Genomic DNA, 16,051 nt, shown 5'->3' with positions numbered 1-16,051 from the left:
TTTTCCTTAATTGCTTTCCTTCCAGAAAAATAGCTAAATTATTTTGATAAGGATGAAAGAAAAACAGTTTCAGTACTATATTAAAATATAGGACATTTACCTATTTTATTATCTTGTTATATAACGGAATGTTTCGTTTTGAATTAAAAGCTTTTATAAATCCACCCAATCATAGAAATTAGTTAACTACAATCTTTGTTTCCAAATTAGCAATTTGTTGCAATACTGAACAAATAGTTACGGGTACAAAAGTCAGTAGCTGGGAAAGGTGGTTATGGAAACTAAATTACAGGAAATAAATATTCATACTAAGTTATATTAGTTATACAAAACGGGCATTCTTTTTCACCATTATTACTCCATTGACGAATTACAATTTATGAGATTTTTAAGCTATAAATTTAAAATAACTGTCTTACACTGCACAGCTTCAATATATTTAAATTATTGTATTACGGTAAAAATATCACATAATTTGTTTCATTTGATGATTAATGTGAATCATTTGTTTTAAATATTTCAGCATTTCCTAAACACATTTTTCTGTTATCTCAACAAATAGAGTACTATGCAAAAGCATAACAAATTTGCATGAATTAATTATTCCAGTTTATAAAACCATTATTGTTACCAAAGCTGACTTACAGAAAATCTGCATTACTCACTTCTGAGAATATACACTATACTATGACATTCACAGCAATGCTTAAATACTATTCGTAGCTCGTACTATTTGTAGTATTCATTCAGTTCACTCGGCTGTTTATGTGCTAAAGTACACAAGCTCCTTTATTTAATCAACACATATGGGGAGTAAACACTTATTGTATACTGACTTGAATGATAGCAGTAATAATTAATACATAATATTTGAAAATAAATTTTAAAATTATTATTAAGAATGAAACGATTATCGATGAGAAAAATACCAGAAATGCATGAACTTTATAGAAGTGCGAGAAAAATCAATGAAGATTTTTTGCTATTCACAAATTTCTACAAACATACAATGAAATCAGGGCATTTGAGATTAATTTAATACGATTTTTCAGAGCAAAGATTGTAGAGTCATTAGGTTAATTGGAAGCAGAAAAGATGAAAAATATGCAACCGCCTTCGCCGGGAATCGAACCACAGACCTCTGCTACCATTACACCACGAAGGCATGCAAGAGAAGTGGGAGAAATACCTAATAAGATGAGGATTCAGAAAATGTGTTTTGATGTAAATATGAGGTAACATGAAATAATAGGCATTCTTGCTATCCTTCTCCTTTAATATAAACATGATTCAGTTTTTTATTCAATTTCAATAATATGAAGATATCATGTTTTACAATGCACACTTTCAAAAAGTTATTAATGCAATCTAAATGAATCTGTCCAACACAGAGCCGTACTGTTTTTGGGTGAATCAGGCATTTGAAAATAATGGGGCACATATACTGATGTATAAGAATTTGGAACATAATAAAAATGTTTAGGAGAAGTAGTTATGAGATTAGTTTCAGATATTAAAATCTGATGATAAGACCCTGATGCTTTACTTTCTTTAAAGTACTTCATTTTTATTTAAACTGGACTTTTTCTAAAGTTTTCATTTCATTTCTTTATTGAAATCAGAAATGATTTCAAACTGTTAAAATGTCAAAAAAGCAACAATACATGTTTTAGCAGTTTTTTTACTAGACGAGAATTAAAGAAACAGTTTTCTTAGTATACATTTAACTGAACAGAAATAGATTATTTGATTTCTTTAATATAACAAAATGAAAACACGTTTATTCCTTTCATTTTAGAAACTACGCAATTAAAACTGAATTTCAGTTATTTACTTAAGTTCAAATTGAAATTGACTGTATTTATGAAAATAAAAGCAATTCCACTATGTAATTTTGTAGGAATAACTTTACAAATTTTGTTAAAATTAAAAAATAACGAAAATATAAAACTCCTCCTCTTACATTAAAAGAAATATTTGTCCCACAATATAATGCAGCGCAATTATATGGAGTTTTCAGAACCTTCGAATTGACTCTCCAGGAATTGGCTTTCTGTTATAAAATTTCCAAACAAATTTATTTGCTTATTTAAATGCGGCAAAGAACTGAGGTCTGTCCCAATAAAAATAATTCCATGAAATTATATGTTACCTTAAAATCAGTTTTTCTTCCCCTGTTTTTTTAAATTTCTCTGAAATTTTTAAATTCCTTTGTGAAAGATTTCTTTCTTAATTTTTCCAAGCTTTTTAAATACGATTGCCGAAATTAATATCTTTTCAATGTCTATTTCTGCAAATGATATATTAAAGCAAAACTAGATGTGATAAGCTTAGATAATTAAATTAGATGTAATTAGAGGGTTAGATGTAATTTTTAAGTTTATAATAACAAAATAAAATATCTTGTTTCACAAGTGAAATATATTAATTTAAAATAAAATTATTATTTCAGATAAAGTTTATCGGTGAAGCTTAAATATACATTTCGATTTATAGTAATTTTCATTACATTTACAAAATTGTCTGCAATAGGTTAAATTTTCTTAAAATACACTTTGAAATTCGGTTTCTTTATAACATGAAGTGACCTTGTAGTTTTAGAGACAAATTACTATTAATTTATACTCTTTTGTCACAAGTGAAATTTCCTTCATATATAAGTAAATCATTAAACTATATAAATTTAATTTCCTTCATATATAAGTGGAAATGTAATTTCCTTATTTTTATATTGTTATCATTGAAATAATTTATGAATCTATTTAAAAAAATTAATACCATAAATATATTCTCTTAATCTTTCAAGTAACAAATACTTCTGCACAGGTTTCTCATGTTTCTCTTAATATATAAAGTGAATACAAGTTAGTTTCCTTAAAAAGTCCTCCACAAAGGCATCCCTTCTCTTAAGTAGGCAGCCCTCGTATGTTTTGCCGTATTCAAATAATTTGACCTAAACTAGGAAATATTTTTCTCTAACTAAATGTCTTAATAAGGAAATTGGGTTACTTTAACAATACAAATATATTATAGGTAAAAGTTTGACTTAATTTGTAAAAAGAAAAGATCTGATATAATAAATTTTAAAACTAATCTCAGAAATTTATATATAGGAAACATGTAGAAAAGTTCAGTGTTTTAAAGTAATACACCATTTGTTACAAGTTATAATACTTAAAAAACGTGTTCTATATAACTAAAACGTGGTTATGGAATTCTTGCATCATCTATAATGGCCCTAAGTACCCCGCATGGAAGTAAGTAATTATTTTGTGAATAATTTCGAAAAATAGCTTAACACGATGAAAGAACTGCAGTAAAATGCATATTATCTTTTAACAATAAAAACAACAAAAGTGAACTATATCTACCAGATAAACCTGACTCCCTAAATTAAAATTTCTAAGCAGTGAGACAAAAATAAGATTACTTTTGATAATGGTCCTTTCTTCCGCACTCTTTGTAATATAAATCAAAGTTAGTCTACTGCCAGTATTTCTTTTCGTTCATAGCATTTAATACGCTTTTATTCTTACATATTAATTATTACTGATATCATTCACTTCAATGCACAATAAACAATGCTTACCTGAAAATGTAGCACAGATGATGTGTTCAGTGAACAGAACTAAGAAAATGGTCGCGAAAATCCTTATGACAAACAAACACTATGCAGACAACAAACTCTTTTGTCAGGCTCTCTTGATAACATTAGATACGGTGGAATGTGAATCCATCCACCACAGAATATAGTTTAATGATTTCGAAGTACCACATCAATAAAAACATGCTAAAAACTGTTAATATTAAAAAAAAAAATCTAAAATTGCAAGCTGTTAGCATAAAAGAATCATTTATTTAGAAAGGTTTACTGAAACACATAGCAATGAATCGAGGGAAGGTAGGTCAATGCGCAGGAATACTTCCCATTAAAGAAGAATTATGTGAGCAAAGTAAAAAAAGGTCAGGGTGGGGAAGACTGCAAATTTCTTGTTGTCACATTAAACGTTTGCTGCGACGTATACGTGACATCCCTATGACATTCACATCCACATCACAATGCGACGTTGTACTGTGGTCACAAATGTAATGTGAAGAAAATGCAACATTTTTTTTTTATTGAAAATTTTAAATCCTTGTGCACCACATAGTATTACACAAGGCTTACAAAGGTAAGTAAAAAAAAAAAAAAAAAAAAAAAAAAAAAAAAAAAAAACAAATACAACAACACAACACAAAATAAAATAAAGTTACAAATTCACAGATGATACGTAAGAGATAAATTTACAGAAGAAAGAGAAAGCCATTTTATGTTGGACAAATACATGAAGAGGGGGAGGAAATGTAATATTCACAGAGTTTAACCTAGAAATGAGTTCCTTTCGTCCTTCCTTAAGCCTTGAACAATAGAACAACAAATGTTCGACATTTTGCACTCCCCCGAAGATATGAATTCAGATATGAATTGAATTTACCATGTCCAGTTAAAAATCGAGTAACTTCAAAATTGCAGAAAAAGTGTTTATTATTCAGTCTGTGAGGAATGGAAGGAAAATATAGTTTAGTCAAAGAGGCAGTAGTAGAATTCCTGTATAGTTCATTCCACTCGAGTATTGTATCATCCCTACTTTTGTTCTTGTAAAATGATGGTACTTACATATTAACGCAACCAGGCCAAAATTCGCAAAATCGCCAAATTTGGCGACTCTACCTACGGCAACCCTACATGTTATACGTAGTTTTTCGCAAAGAAATTATTTTTCTTACTGGTTAGATTGAATGCCCTGAAATACTTTAACTATGGGCATTTGGGATCTGCCTGCAAGTGAAAAAGATGCTGTTGAATTGTTGCAGGGATATGGAATTATACCGAACGAACGTACTTGTAAAAATTCTCATAAAATGAAACTCAGCCAAATGGCGCAACAAAAAACAGAGAGGAATAGCCCATCATCATCTCGACTCATACCTTATCGTATTTATATGGCGCCAAGCTCAAGCTGTTAATGGCGAAGACGGTTTTCAATCAGTGCTAAAAGCAATAGCCAAAAGATTTTCGCCGAAAAAATAATTCTGCAACTTATTCAAATTCGAAACCGGAAGGGTTTAATAGCTATTTTATATTTTAAAACAAAATAATATAAAAAACTGTATTAAAAATTATCTGTAATTAATAAATGTACATTTTCTTTCTATTCATACTTTTTAACTCAAACTTACAAATCGCGCCAACCTGGTTGCGATAATACGTAAGTACCAAAATGACTTAGGAAGTACCATTGGAGTAATTACTTGAAGATGTGTAGCTTGTTTTGCCAACCAATCAGCCCTTTCATTTCCTATATTGCCAGTGTGGCCACGTACATGAGAAAAGATAACATCAACAACTTTATTATTAAGGTCTTTAAGAAGAGCATGGGAAGTCACAATTAATTTATTAAATGAGAAGATATTCCTAAGAGAAAATAAGGATGACAGAGAATCAGTGCGAATAAGAAATTTAGCACTTAGCGAACAGTTGCTAGATATCCACTTAATTGACTCACTAATGCACAGTAATTCGGCTTGGAAAACACTGCATTCATTGGGAATTCTAAAGAGTTTGTATTCCAGTTCAGAACCATTATGAAAAACGACATAAGCTAATCCAACTCGATTATTAATTTTACTGCCATCTGTATAACACACAACAGGGAAATTATCATCAACAGAATTGTCATAAATGATAGTTTGAATTGGCAAATGATTGGCAGGATGAGGAAGATCTTCAAACAACACCTCGGTATCGAACATAAATTTGCTGATGGTATCTTTAAACTTTTTGTCATTCAAAACATGAAGGTCAATCGGAGGAAATCCTGAAATTGCGAAACAGGCTTCATAGCTAATTGTTCTGTAGCCACGCACAACTCTTAGTAAAATTCTTCTTTGAATTCTGTAGAGTATACGGGAATTAAAATTCTTTTCTAAAGCTGTTCCCCACACTCTAGAAGCATAGCAAATAAAGGGGACAATATCCTGCTTATAAATCATATCAATAACATTAGATTTTAAACCAAAAGTATTGCAAGAGACACGATTAAATCCTCTAAGTATATTTTCACACTTATTGGATAAATACATAATATGATTTTTCCAACAAAACTTATGATCAAGAATAACACCTAAATATTTAATTTTATTCACCGTTTCGAGTAAGGTATTATCCAAGTACAGTTGTTGGTTTGTATAGCTGACATGCTTTCTTTTAATTATCTAAATAATTTTAGATTTATTAGGATTGAATTCCAATTTCTGTTCTCTGGACCAATTGGAAAAAATATTAAGGGCGTTTTGAGCCGTCTTAAAGATAGTAATGGGACACTTCTTTTGAAAGCAAATTAGTAGATCATCAGCAAAAGCAATTGTTTTACAACTCGGACAATGTGAGAGTATATTGAGTAGATCATTCATAATTAAATTCCACAATAAAGGTCCGGAAACCAAGCCTTGAGGGCAACCTCTTTCCAAAATGCGGGAGGAAGAAACGTGGCAAAGGGAGAGCAATGCAGATCTGTCATGCAGAAAATCTTTAATAAGGTGGTAAATATTACACGGAATACCAGCTTTCCTTAAAAAAACAAGTATCCCAGGCCACCAGGCGTGGTCGAAAGCACCTTTGATATCAAGAAACACTAAAACTGTGTGTAAATTTCTCTTCTTACCTTTGTCCACTATGTCTTTTAAGTACAAAAGAGCATCTTTACAACTCTTATGAGGGATAAAACCAAACTGTGCTTTATTTAGCAGTTTTTTATTATGCAAGAACCAGGTAATTCTATTAACAAACAGCTTTTCTAGGCATTTTCTTAAACTGGGAAAAAGACTAATGCATCTCAAGTTATCTAAATGTGGGATACGAGGACCACAATTCTTAGGGATTAAAACGACATTCGCTGTTTTCCAGCAACGAGGAAATTGAGAGGTCACTGCAACGTCATAGCAACTAAGTGTGCTGTATGGGCTGCTAAATTATTCACTAATAATGCCAAAAATTTCACTGCTACTAACAGTGAAATTAAAAACCTGTACAATTTAGTAAGTAACCAGATAATGTTTTTGTGAGTTATTTAGTATCTGAAGAAATGGATTGGACTTTCCTAACTCTAAGGGCTCTTTCTTTTGGGGGTCTCAAGGAGGCAGGTGTCAAATCTTTTAAATATTATCTGAAAAGACTTGCTGATAGTTTGAAATTAACATATGAGGTATTTAACAGCATAATTACTCAGATTGAGGGCATGCTAAACTCCAGTCCTCTTTTAGCAATAACTTCAGATATTGATGACATAGAAGTTTTGATACTTGCTGATTCTTTAATTGGCAGACCTTTTCAAGCATTACCGTAATTTCCGGAAGAAAGACCGCATCAGTGTAAACGTTGTACTCGAGAAAAATGGCAGGAAAAAAAAAAAAAAATTAAAATTACACAGAAACGCCACAATAGATTAAATTGTGCATAACATCGTCGTGGACCGTATAGATGCAAAATCTCAACCTATGTCCTGATATATGACATATCAGTTAAGAAAAATACATCAAATGAAACCATAACTCAAAAATAAATTAAAGGTAAGAAATGTTGAAAATATATTTACGTTCACGAATATACTTACATTTACCCACTAAAGAAGTCCATATTTGTAATACTCAGACTATATTATGAAAAATGTTAACAAAATATTAAATTTCGATGACAAAAGGAAATTTTAAATTTTACTTACAAAAGGAATTACAGCAAACTATACATCATATGAAGTCATCAAAATCTGATTCTTCACTATCTGAATTAAAAAGATTTAGTAAATCCTGATCCAAGTCCAAGTCTTCCAGATCTACACATTCATCCTCTTGGTTTACAGTCTCTTTATCTAAGGATATAATTTCAGCTTCTTTGGACCCTGCTATTACTGACGATGTTTTTACCGATTTCCACGCACTTCCTACCCACTTTGCAACTTCTTCATAAAATGCTCTACGCATTTTACCGCTTTTGGTATACATATGCAATCCTTCACTCATCCAACACTCACACCGCTTTCGGACTTCAGCTTTGAAGGATTTATTACCTGACAAATCTAATCGTTGTTAGATTTTTGTCAAACCAAAAGGAATTATTGCTACAGTCGTAGACAATTTTTGACATCTGGTTTTCACTGACTCAAGTAAATAAGCAAACATGGAATCCATTATCAATAACCCTTTTGGTTGAAAAAAAAGATCCTTTACGACACTGCCAAACTTTTTGTAGCCACTCATGCATTATTGTTTTGTACATCCAGCTGTTCTCGTTTACACAAATAATTACGTCATTAGGAAAATCTCTCTTCGGAATAGTTTTTCGTTTAAAAATGATCATTGGCTTTAGCTTGTCACTGTTTGCGGCACAAGGTAACACACATGTAAATGACGTTCTTTCATGCCCCGTTGATACAGTTTTTGCACCAATTTAATCAACAGTTTTGTTTGCAGGAGAGTCGAAAGCTAATGGCATTTCATCCATATTTATTATCTGTGACTGAAGAAGTTTTTTTTTTGTCAAAAATATCTGTCACATATTTTAGAAAAGATGCCTTTTTATCCTGCCAGTCCATTGGTGATTGTTGGCCGACTGTTGTTCTAGTACACACAGAAATATTTTTTCTTTTCATAAATCTGCTACACCAGCAAGGCCCTCCTTTGAAATCATTTATGTTCATTTGTTTTACTATAAATTTTGCTTGTAAGCGAATTTTTACATTTGAAATTGCCATTCCCTTTCCTCGTTGCTCCTTTATCCAGTTTGCAATGTCGTCCTCTAGATTCGGCCACCTTACAGTACCACTTCTTTTGGCTCGTTTCAGTCGTGGCATATTTTTAAGTTCTTCTTTTTCAGTTCTCCAACGTCAAATACATTTCTCGTCCACTTCAAACTCTTGAGCTGTTGCTCTATTTCCAATTTGTTCAGCACCTGAAATTACATTAAGCTTAAAACCAGCAGTATAGCTTCTGTGCCGTTTGGGTGCCATTTTAAAAAATTTTCTGCTCCCTTCTTACTTAAAAACTATCCAACAAGTACTTGTACCCAAACTGAACGGATCTGTATCTGGCAGAAGGCCAAGAAAATCGATTCATGCTGAAGGGGAAATATGTCAAAGTTCATTATTGCGAGGCAGGTGCTCATTTAAGGGAAAGAATGTAAACAAAATAACATTCGCAAAAAGCAACTGAGTGGTCTTTTGTGTGGGAACAGCACCAGTCTATGTACAGTGAGTGACAAGGCCATCCAAACTATGTACAATGACAAAGTTATTCAAACTATGCACAATGACCATCATAGGAAATATTAAATTTTTAGAGCACCTAAATGCCACATCTGCTGAAAATTTAAGTTTTAAACACGTAAATGCCGCAGTGTTTCTTCTGGAAATTACAGTAATTGAGCCTGCTTTTAATAAATGAAAATTGGTTAAAGATTTCGCAAAAAGTCACATGAATTTTTCATGGAAAATTATTTGCAAGTGTAAATGGATGTTTTGTAAAGACAATGTGAAAATAAGTGATATTGTTACAATTAAAGAGGACAGTTTGCCCCGGTTCAAACGGCCATTTGGTGAAATTGAAAAAGTATTCCTAAGCAAGGATAATAAAATTACAGTAGAAAAATTAAAACTTCTGTCCATTATAAAAACCAATTTTAAAGTTATGTTTATTACCTATAAATAATTAATTTGTATATATTGAAGCTTTAATTCTAGTGTTATGATGTAGATATATATTACCTCATTACTGTAACCAATAGTAGATTTGTTTAAATATATTACTGTTTAATTTACAATTATCTGAATGTACGTTACACACTGAGAGGCCTGCCACTATGTTCAGGAGTAAAGCACCTTCTATTTAAAAATCCTGCCTTGTGCATGCTGGCTACAGTATATTGTGTTTGGTTTTCTATGAAGTACACATCTATTTAAAGCAGAGTTAAATAAAATTGTGACTCAGCAGTAAATGAGCTTATTTTTACACCAATTATTTCTTTTGAGTGAGGTAACATGATCTACTGACCTAGTATTTTACATAAAGAACGATTTTAAGAATTTAAGAAATTTAACAGTTATTTAAAACAATAAAAAATATGTTAATTAAATTTGTATTTATAACGGACATTATATACTACCTGAATAACTTTTCTAGCCATTTCTGGAGTTACATCTACGCATCGTTGAAAGCACTCTCGAGCTTCTCTAGTTTTACCTTCACATAATAATTCTTTACCTCTCTGCCTAGTTTTCTCACGATTCCTGAAAATATTAATTATATCGGAGAGAAATATAATTTAAAAAAGCAGAATAATCAGAAGAGGGAATTATAAAATTTACAGTTTTGTCTTTGATAATTAAATGCATAGAATATGATATAAAAACCTAATTCTTAATAAAAATACTTACTGAACGCATATTTTTAACAGCACTCAAAAAAAAAAAAAAAAAAAAAAAAAAAAACTCTTTAGATATACATAATGCCAAGAACCAGATCATATAAAACAAAATGCAAAGAAATGGGAACATAAAAAACATTGCCCTTGGTTTCTTAATCTACGGAAACCTACTCAGATGCAAACTTGAAATGTGAAAACATTTAATTAGAAATGTTAACTGCTAGCTAAAATTTGAAGAAATTTTAGAAAAGCAAAATATGGTGAGCTGAAGTACTGAAATAATTTTTAAAAATCATTTATGTAAAATACTACATTTTAAATTATTAAAATAAATATTGTTACGAATTTTGTATCTAAGTAAATAATTTTAGCTAAATTATATGTGAAAGCGCAGTATTTTCTTTTGTATAATGTAACATTAAATTTAAAGAGGTGATGCTTTGCTGGAAAAGTAAGAATACAGGGGCAAGTCTATTTAACATTGAGTAAATGGCTATCTCACTAAATTGACAAGATATCGCCAAACTGACTATGATTTTGGCAATTAATTTTTGTTGGCAAATTTGGCAAGAAATTGCTAAAAGGCATCAAATTTGGTGACAATTTGGCCCTGTCCAACTACAATGGGTACTGTAATTCAATAACTGTAATCATATCTAGCCCTTATATGCCTTCCAGTAATTTCAAGAAGTACTACATTTCTCGGCAGCTGGGTGAAAACTATACAAGACCAGAGACAACATGTGCTCTCAGTTGTTAGTTCAGAGCTGAAGTCGGAGTATTGAGATATCCAAGAGAGCTTTGCATTTTAGATGCACTTTGCATTGCATTGTGTTTAACATTCTTGGTAGTTTGAAGTGTAATTACTGATTGTATACTGTAATATTGTGAAGAGCTACACACCTATTTTTGTAGAAAGTTCTAGAACTTGAAGTTTGTTTTGGTAAAATAAATTTTATCAAGGTATCACTGATTCTGTGTGCATTCAATCTATTTCGAACCCATACACACACAACAATATTTATAAAATCTTGCATATTTTGTTGAGAGTTAAAATCAGTTTTAATATTTAGCATGAATAATGAATTTTAATATAAATTTTATAAGACATTGTGAGAGACAAAATACTTAGAAAGCTATTGCTAACTCAATGATCAATTAAATTTCAAAATTTGAAATTTAAAGTTACATTATTTTATATTTCCCTCATAATAACTAGATATCAGCAAAACTGCATAATATTTTTCAGTACTTTCTAAATAATAAGTATGACCCTCTTATGAAAGAAATATCTTTGATAACAGATTTGTAATAGTAAAAAGGAGATTTATAACACCTTATATTTCATTATATAAATTTTTTGTCTATTCAAATGCAGCGGCTAAACAGAAGCATGCAAACAATACTTCAACTTGGAAATCAAGATTATTTCTATCCCTGAAAGCATGATTTTGGCAATACTGTGAAATGTAATGGGAAGGAAGAAAGCTGTCATCTTCTCTTGAGACTGTAGCTTAAATCTTGAATGCTACAAACTGTAGTTGATAATGAATTAGTTTGATATTAAAAGTATGAAATATAATTAGAAATATAATTTCTCTGTCATTTCAGGTCAACTGCAAGTGGGATATTTCCCTCTAATTTTACTTTTTTTTTTTTTTTTTTTTTTTTTTTTTAACTTCTAGGTAGATAATGTCTTCATTGAAAGTATCATCAAAGATAGTGACCACTTTTCAGAAAATTTAAGCTTTTTGCAATCATTTTAATTCTGTTTTCCATCATTATTTGGAAACCAATCAACAATAGACATCTGCCACTGTTAAACACAACAGCATTTTAATATGTTAATCTACAAGCTTATCTTAATAAGAGAGATTAAATTAGATGAAATTTCTTCTCAAGAGAAAACCATATTACCAAAGGTACGTGTTTGAAAATCTATATCAGACATAACTAAAAAGAAGAAAAAAATATTACAAACTTCATATTAGCAGTTAAATGTTTATGAAATCATTTACATACTCTTTCCGTTTCTTCTCGGTAACTTCTTTAGAAGCAAGATTGCAGCCATCAAAAACCATAATAGGTGTAACACCAGCCTCCAGTAGCATATTTATTTGTTTCATACAGTAATAAATATACCTAGCAGATCACAGCATCCAATTAATAACTGAAAGACTAAAACATGTAAAAATACCTAACATAAACATAAAATGAAAATATATGTTACTTATGCATTATAATGTCAACCGCAATTTAGTGCCGATAAATATAATTTCACAACACACTCATAGTATCGGCACATTTATGTGATGTAATACCAATAGCCCATGCTTTGATTTTAAAAACAAGTATAAATTAACTGTTAGTACTGTACTTTTTCTTGCATTTCGGAGGGAAAAAAAAAAAAAAAAAAAAAACAGATTAAAATTTAGGGCCTGCCTTCAACAGAACAGTTGGTAGTGAATTATTCTCAAAGTTATGAGATTTTACCTCTAAAAAAATGTGTACTAATTGAAATAATTTGGCACTTAATTTAAAAACGGATAAAAAATGGAAATGCAGCACGAAAAATTGTGACAGTGAGAAAAGATTGTGGTTCAAGAGCTCTAAAATCATATTTGTGACTGCGTTCTTATTTGTTTAAAACTGATCAAAAAATTAATATTTGCTGAATAGGGCATTTGCTGAAAAAGAGCTGGATACAGCCGAATACCTATAGTGTTCTAAACAGAGCTTCTGATAAAATCAGAGGGCCTAACAAAATAGAAAAAAGAAAAATTGATGAAAACCTTTTCATGAAGCACCAAAAAAAAAATAAATAAATAAATAAAAAAATATAAAAAGTGGGGCAAATACTTCTGTAGTAGTGTTTGTGCAGAGGGATCGACAGATATTTCATGGCAAAAATTGCAGATAGAAGTCTGGCTACTCTAATAGCACGATAAAAGACTATACAACAGATGTTTTTGTTTTGAATTTTTGGAAAGGTATAAAACTAATTAAAAGCTAAAGGATTTTTCCCATGTTAAACACTAGTCTAATTTGTAGATCTTGAGACTGGTGCATACTCACATAGAAAGATTCTGGGATTCAGCACAACAAAAAAACACTAGAGTATTGCAGGTCACCACTTAGATTCATATTTATGCAAATTTATGTTGTGCCAAGTCTGCAAAGATGACTATTTTGTTATTATGAATTCCATTAAGAATTTCTGGCCATCGGAATAACTGGAGCAGGTTTTTATATCAACTGTTTTGTTAATTAATCTAAAACCTCGATTTAATATTTATATAGGGTGTTTTTTTAATGCACATATTTTTTATTTCTATCTGTCCATTATATAAGTAAGCAAAGAATGATGAATGATTGTTTACTAAATAATGAAGCGTCACTTCCTTCAGAATTCAGCATGGGACAATGGGTACAACTTTTAGCAACATCCTCCCTCTAGCAAAATTTATGATTCAGTGATCACCAAGTTTTGACAGTTGATAGCATAATACATATGCACCAAATAGTACTTTATTATAACAAGTAATACTTATAAATAATTTACAATAATACTTGACAAACATTTCACAAAAAAACATAATTTAATTAATAATAAGTTCAGGCTTGCATAGATATTTGTTTTAGATACACACCTTGAATTTTTTAATAACATGCTATGTCCCCAAAACAGGCAACCCATGATGTTATCAAAATATATTTATGTGACAACCCATATACGTAGTAGACGAGCAGCACATTAGTGTTTGTGTTTGCTGTATTGAACACATTTTTCCTTGTAAGAAATCGCAATGGGACAGGAGTTACTTGGCTGATGAAAAATAAAGCATTGTAGTTTTTCAGAAATATAGCGTTTTATTCAGCAATACAGAATGCAAAAACTTGCATTTTATGATGTAGTACTTAGTAAGTAGTAGAATTGTATGAATCAAAATTTGTGTGGCGAAAATGAATTTCTGTTATTTTTTTAAGCGAAAATGGATCACTGTGTACGTGGGGTGGGTGGGTAAATGCTTTGATATGGATGTGTTTTGCATTTTATTTTGTTATAGGTTCTTTTTGATGTTATTTTTAGTGCGCTGCTGATTTTGAAAATGGCTGTTGTTTTTATGGTTATTGCTGAAAAATCAGCCTTCAAAATTACCATGTAATAAAAATCTAACACGATTTCAGACAATTGCACATAATTAATTTCAGGCAATTTTGCACATACATAAGAATATGTATGTGCAAAATATTAATGTTATATACATACATTATTTTCAAACAATTTTATTAGTGAAGCAAAAAGTATAATTTTTAGTTTTAACTTTCATGTTATATAATATGAAAATATGTGGTTTGGTTTATTTGACTATGGAAAAGAATACGAAGGCTATCTTATTAAGAGGAAGGATGCCTTCATACAGGAAAAATTCCGTGAACTGGAAAAACCATGAACACAACAACCCAGCAAACTGGTTTTGAACAAAGATCAGACTACTAGTGTTTAGTTACATTACTAGCCCGCTGGTGGGTCAGCCTTTGAGTATATTATATCTAAAACAAAATTTGAGAAAAATAATGAGTGAAAACTTCACAGATCTGGTAATTTTGGATTAAAAAAAAAATAAAAATCTGGAATTCTCGCTGTATCTGTACCACAATCACCCCTGTATTTTTCATGCCTTAGGCTGGTGAAAAATTAGGTGCCAGTGCCTTTTTGGCAGGGTTGGGCAGATAATCACAAAATACCACCTTTTCTTTTTTTTTTTTTTTTGTTCCTCTTCAAACAACAACAACAACAAAAAAAAAAACCTACATAGGATGTTTGAAAAAGTTCACTAGAGGCATTATTTCTTCAAATATCCTTTGATCCTAAAAATGTCCTTCAAGATATAAAGTTTCTCAAAATAAAATTGAAAAGTTTGTAAAAACAGTTATAACAATAAAGGCAGAATTATTTTCAATTATAAAATTAATGCCTTTATATGATCTACCTACAGCATAATTAGTATTGTACTACTATAAGCTAAATAAAAAGTTTCATGTATTTATGATCAAAATTTATTAACATAGGGAAATATAGAACTGTCCCATTTTTTTGGTGTGTGTCTGTGCAAGCTACAAATTTGAACAAACGGTTTCCCAAGTAATGATACATTTAATATGGAAGATTTTATGAATTTAGAATTATAAGTCTAGAATTTAAACAGTGAATTAGGTAAGCTTTAAATTTATACAACAAAAATGAAACCATTCTAAATGATGTTGATCCATATTTACCCATCAGTTTCTTCACCCTTGATAAGTTTTTCAGCACAAGAAAATGCACCTTTATGTAACCAACCGTAAGCATCAACTGCTACAGTTGCACCTGCAAAATCACGTATATTTGCAGGTCTACATGAATTTTTCAAAAACGGTAATAAACCTGTAATACCCATTATAAGTTGATCATTAAATAAGGCGGGATTACAAGCTGGCAAAAAATAAAAACTGGGACTGACGGGTACAGTGAAGATTGTAATGACAGTTAAGGAAAAAATGTATACCAGCAAGATAAAAATTCATTAAAATACTGACATATATCTTTAAGAC

General features: G+C 30.6%; 1 protein-coding gene across 1 annotated transcript in view; it reads right to left on the bottom strand.

Moving 5' to 3' along the window:
* tos (Exonuclease tos) overlaps nt 1–15,948 on the bottom strand; it is a 43,874-nt gene extending 27,926 nt beyond the window's left edge. The window contains exons 1-3 of the mRNA XM_085825857.1: nt 15,737–15,948; nt 12,479–12,598; nt 10,196–10,319 (exon numbers count right to left, since the gene is read on the bottom strand). Of these exons, the coding sequence (XP_085681983.1) occupies nt 10,196–10,319; nt 12,479–12,598; nt 15,737–15,897 (405 nt within the window). The 5' untranslated portion in view covers nt 15,898–15,948. The remainder of the gene's footprint in view (nt 1–10,195; nt 10,320–12,478; nt 12,599–15,736) is intronic.
* Nucleotides 15,949–16,051: the final 103 nt, after the last annotated feature.

Source organism: Stegodyphus dumicola, chromosome 10, assembly GCF_044657685.1.
Source record: "Stegodyphus dumicola isolate Sdum_Otavi_A_Nest chromosome 10, ASM4465768v1".
Classification (NCBI taxonomy): Eukaryota; Metazoa; Arthropoda; class Arachnida; order Araneae; family Eresidae; genus Stegodyphus; species Stegodyphus dumicola.
The sequence above is the reverse complement of the archived record's forward strand: the minus strand, read 5'-3'. Positions and strand labels throughout refer to the sequence as shown.